The sequence below is a fragment of the Pelmatolapia mariae genome, linkage group LG23 (genome assembly GCF_036321145.2).
Source record: "Pelmatolapia mariae isolate MD_Pm_ZW linkage group LG23, Pm_UMD_F_2, whole genome shotgun sequence".
NCBI classification, from domain to species: Eukaryota; Metazoa; Chordata; class Actinopteri; order Cichliformes; family Cichlidae; genus Pelmatolapia; species Pelmatolapia mariae.
This window is the reverse complement of record NC_086246.1, coordinates 33,129,110-33,134,322: the sequence shown is the minus strand read 5'-3', so window position 1 is coordinate 33,134,322 and position 5,213 is coordinate 33,129,110. Positions and strand designations below refer to the sequence as shown.

Here is a 5,213-nt window from a genome sequence, read left to right as displayed (position 1 = left end):
TCACAACCTTTAGGGAACTTTGATGGAACGTTCCTTCATGGTTCCCTGAAGGTCACTGAATGCTGGGTTATGTAAATAAAACAGAGAGCTTAGATGTACTAGGAGCAGCTAATTGTTAGGGATTCTCTGCTCATGCTAGGAAGACAGAGAGCTGAAGTGTTGCTGCCCTCTGCTGGACTGTGTATTGTATTCAACAGTCTAAAAGTGTTTTCATTTTAAAGGGTGTGAAGAGTAAAAACGGTGTCTACTGATGCTGAAACAGCTTCCTGCTGTGAAAAGAACAACTCAGTCTCCGGGCAAGAAGACGTTTGACTCCAAGCTTACTGAAATCAAATTAAATTGATGAAATCAATAACTGAAATATCAATATAATTAATATTAACTTACTTTTATATTGTCTTTAAAAAAATAAAAAATAAAAGTCAGACCATCCTATCACAGATGTAATAAGAAAAGACCCAAGAATAGTTTTCATAAAAAATCTGGAGTTTGAAAATTTGAACGTTGCTTTTAATCAAACTCTCACCTGACGGAGGGGGGCGGGGCTTTATGGAAGATGCACACATGCTTTTTCTCTCAAAGTTTTCATGTTGTCGACTACAGAGTGAAACTTTTATTGTGCTAACAGAGACCTTTTAACTCTGGGTTCAAAGGTCATATTATCCATAAACAGACAAAGTTTAAGTAAAAACTTTATTGAAAACACAGACGCCATGGAGCCAATCAGCACACGTCAGCTGATCGATGGAAATATTACTGATTCAGTAATTGTGTCATCACACAGTTTGTCCTACAGAGGGTGCCTGGGCTCTCTGTATGTGGAGGTTTTGTATAAATATATATTAAAATATCTGAAAACTACAAAATAAAAGCTCTAAAGAAACCTGCCAGTCCTAACATGGAGCTTCCTTCGTCTTCCTGAGCTTTAAAGTGGAAGACTGAATGTGCATTAAGAGCGGCGAGGTCGAGGCAGGAACCAATGCTTTGTTTTCAAGCACAACCTTCATCTGTTCACAGCGAATGCCTCGGCTCCACGCTTGTCCTCCCACATAATCCGCAGGAAGTCCATCAAACACATGAACGCCGCAACCTCGCGTCTTCTGAAAGAGTTCATCTGGATCAAGTGTGATTTCATTCAAGATAAATCTGGAGGATATACAGGAGGCAGTGAAAGTCTGACGTTTCCCAGCACCACCTGAACACAGCGTGGAGACGGGAAATGGTTAAACCGGGGTCTCTGTGAGATCAAAGTTGAGAGGGTTCAGGATTGAGCGACCTCCAGTTTGGCGTGTGACGGCGCTTCGATGATTTCTCCAACCTGGAAAAGATCCTGAAACACACAAAAAAAAGCCTGTCATTCATTGACAGGCAGCGACGCCCCGTACTATCCGTCTGTCTGAAATTAAAAGTTGTACTTTTTACATGAACAATTCACCCATGATTTTCAGAATAAAAGCATGCCGGTTTAATGTCCCCAACACAAAAAAGTAATTACTTTTCAGAGGTTTTTGTGATGCTGCTTTGCATCTTTTCTTTTCTATCATCTTTTTTATTTTTAAGTTTTAACTGATCGATTTGAGACTGTGTCCTGATCAAATAATGAGAAATATTCTGGTGTTATCACAGGAAACATTTTAGATCAAATAAACACTGAAGGTACTTTAAATAAAACAAAGTGATTTCCAGCTTCTCTAAATTGAGAATTTGCTGCTTTTCGTCATTTTACAAGAAACCTTTTCAATAACGGATCGTTGAGGCCTTTATGGATGAATTTATAAGAGGAAGTCACAGATACCTTATCATAGATGACTTTAACGATGAGCGAGCAGCTCGGACACGTCGCCACCTCCTCCCCGTTCTCCAGGTCCTCCTTCAAAATAAAAACAAATAAAAATCTTCAGGTTTCTGTCAGCGTTTGAATGTTTTTGTCGTTTATTCTTCCTGCACCAAAACCTCTGTGGATGCTATAAAAGTTCAACATGAACAATACTTTAAATAAATAAATAAATGAATAAATAAAGTCAGGAAACCTGTCCAGACCTTGGACGTCGTCGCCATGGACTATTCTGATTTTATTACAAGTTGTTTTTGATTTTTGTTTTTAAAGTCGAGCTGACCAGAAAACCTGAAAGACAACCGAAACTTCCTCAAATATTTTCTACTCAAGTTGTACATGAATGATGGAGAAGTGAAGACTTAGAACACTTTTTAAACCAATTTTGGTGTCAAATCCTGATCACCCAAGTGACTGCAGGTGGAAAACATAGAGAGAAATAGCGAGCGAAACAGCGAAATGCTTGATAAAAACTTGAGATGTGCTGTAAACGGACGCATCACCTGATAAGAGCTCTGAAAGCTGACTTCAAACTAAAAGAAAAAAAAAAAGAAAGACATGTGCTTTGCGAGGTGGTAGCAGTATTGGAAACCTGATTAATCATCCGTCAGCTAAACAAATCCAAATCTGAGGTCCTTTTGTTCAGCCCTCAAACCGTGACCTGAAATCTGTGCACCTGTCACATAAAAGAAATCATCAAGATTGTACGGTCACTCTTTCTCCATTTACGACACGTTGCCATTTGTTTTCTGACACTTATCTGGGGCTGGGTCATGGGGGCAGCAGCCCTCTCTCAGCCACCTCCAATAGTTCTGGGTTCTCCCAGTAGGTCGTGATCTTAACACCTCAGCTGCCTCTTTCTAATGTGCAGGAGTAACATCTTTACCTGACACCCTCCAAACTGACTGGCCTTCTCACCCCATCTCTGAGGGAAAGGCCAGCCACCCTTTGGAGAAAACGCATTACCTGATCAAACAATTGCAGGATTAAAAGTACCACAGGCCACACAACACAAATGCTGCTGGGCGCCTTTAAGAACAAACTCTCCCCTGAGAGCACCACAGCAAAGCCGCCAGGTCTGAGGAACAGAGTTCATGCTGTTTCACGAGACAAAGTGTAGGCACAGTGAAAAAACAGCAATCCACTAACTGCGGTCAAAAGTTTGGGATTGTCAGAGTAAATTGTTAAATGTTGTCATTGTTGTACTTAAATTTGTAAACCGTGCCTTAAACTGCATGGTTAGATATTCTTCTGTTCCTCCCCTACACATCTATGATGCTGGGGGAAGTAATTAGCTGTAGCTGTTTAACTGCAGGCACATTCCATGTGAGATTCTGGTTTCCTTATCTTCTGAGGGATGTTCACCCCTGGCCATTTAGGGGCTCGCCTATGCTTGCATATGGTGAACCATTAAAGTTAAGCCGTAAACGGGTGTGGGGAGATGACCTTTGGATAACTAGGAAATGTGGTTAAACAGTTGTAAGCATATATTGTGTGGCAGGAAGTCATGTATACACACACACAGTGTTTTAACCCTTTGTGACCATATGGGTGTTACAATGGGCGGTGCTTGTATTCACTGAAGGCTGCAAGGAAGGCTGTTTATTTGAAGTTGGCTAGGAAACAGGTGAGGAGCGTTCAGCTCCAAGAGCCTGGTTCCGGCCAGCGTTCCCTTGCTAGCAAGTAAAAAAACGGTTAAGTTGTTGTCTTGCTTTCTTAGCGGGCCTGCTGAAGCGCAGACCCAACAGGGATCCTTCGTGAATCACAAATAAAGAACTCGTCATGAAGTCGGACTTTCCTGGATGAATCTTTGGATGGTACTGAGCAGGCAAACACTGTTAAAACTGATAAAGTCTGAGTTTCTTCTTATTCTGAGTATCCGTTCCAGTTCTAGAGTGTTCAGGTATGCCAGATGCATCCATGCGTGCATTTCTTCAAAACTGTTTTTTTGTTTCCAAAAGAAAAAAGAAAAAGAAACAGAGATCATCTCCATCAGTATATGACATATCACTAAAAACACCCAAACTCCATTAAAAAAAGTCCCTCCTGTACACCAGTGTATTCTACCTGCAAAGAAATGAGATATCCTTCAAATGTCAGATCTCAACACAGAAAGCCAACTCTTAGTCACTGAAGGCAGAGAGCCACAAATAAGCTGCAACTCACTGCAGTTTTAGGATTTCTTCAGCCCGCTAACATAAAGGAAGTCTAAATCTACTTACAATATCGTCTTTTCTACCTTAAACCGTGTAAAACAAAGTTTCATGATGTCACAAGAAATGACTGATAATTAGTCAGTAGGCTTTGATTTGTTTAAACGTTTTTACTCTCTTAAATTTGAAGGCTTTTAAACGGAGTATGGTTCCGTTCACTGATGTAGTTTCACTGCTGAGAATAAAGTACAGTGCTGGTTTATTATTTTCTATTCTTTTGTTTTTCTTAATTTTTGCTGCTCTTAACTTTGTACTGTCCACTTTTTGTCGTGACCAAACAAATTTCCCACGTGTGGGACTAATAAAGGTTTATCTTATCTTATCATATCTTATCTTAACACCAAACCAAACTTTAGTCAAATAATGAGAGATTTTACGTCCCACTTCTGCGGCAACTCCGACAGGAAGGTTGAAATACTTTTTAAAAAACTGACATATATCCACGTGCCATCAATAAATCCCTGCCGAATCCACCAGAAGACTGTATCGATGAAGGGAGGGGGGTTAAACTCTGTTCTGTCCTCCGTGTAAATCACCCATTATATGAAGATGTAAAAACAGGAGATTTTAAACTGGAGTTTGGTTTGTAGCTGTTAGCCGTGAGCTGAACTTACTTTGGTGATGGCGAAGCGGTCTCCGCAGGGACACGGGAAGTAATACGTCTCCGTATCCTCGTCGTATTCAAAGTCCTCGATCTCCACTTCGTCGTGAAACACCGACATTTTCCCCTAAACACACGCAAAGTCCACACAGAACAGCGCCAGATCAGCACCGGCAAAGCGTGCCCGCAGCGCGGTATGATGACGTACACAACCTCTGACTCAACGCTGTGACGCAACTCTCAAAACAATAACACAAACCAGTGTAAAATAAGGAAAACTGAAAAATAACAGCAGTAAAAGAACAACAGGATAAGTTATAGTGAAAATATTGAGTTTTAAAGAGCGAGAAATTTTTTTTATTGTGTTTTTGCCATCTTTTAACTACGACTGTAGCTTGTAGTTCCCACTCATGTCCACTATAAGGAGCCAATTAATCAGAAAACCCAGCTAATATAAGTTCAACCATTGTACCTTTATATTCATAATAAATACTAAATAAATAAATATGTAAAGGATTAATTAATACAACAAGTCAACCAGACAAATAATAATTATATTGTAACG

The 5,213-nt window shown here is 40.2% G+C and overlaps 1 protein-coding gene across 1 annotated transcript; it reads right to left on the bottom strand.

Moving 5' to 3' along the window:
* Positions 1 to 529: 529 nt before the first annotated feature.
* dph3 (diphthamide biosynthesis 3) lies at positions 530 to 4,847 on the bottom strand. The gene is made up of 3 exons (XM_063466591.1): positions 4,662 to 4,847; positions 1,796 to 1,870; positions 530 to 1,330 (listed from the first exon to the last, which is right to left on the bottom strand). The coding sequence occupies exons 1-3, from the start codon at positions 4,767 to 4,769 to the stop codon at positions 1,262 to 1,264; spliced, it is 252 nt and encodes an 83-aa protein (XP_063322661.1). The 5' UTR covers positions 4,770 to 4,847; the 3' UTR covers positions 530 to 1,261.
* Between the last annotated feature and the right edge of the window lie 366 nt (positions 4,848 to 5,213).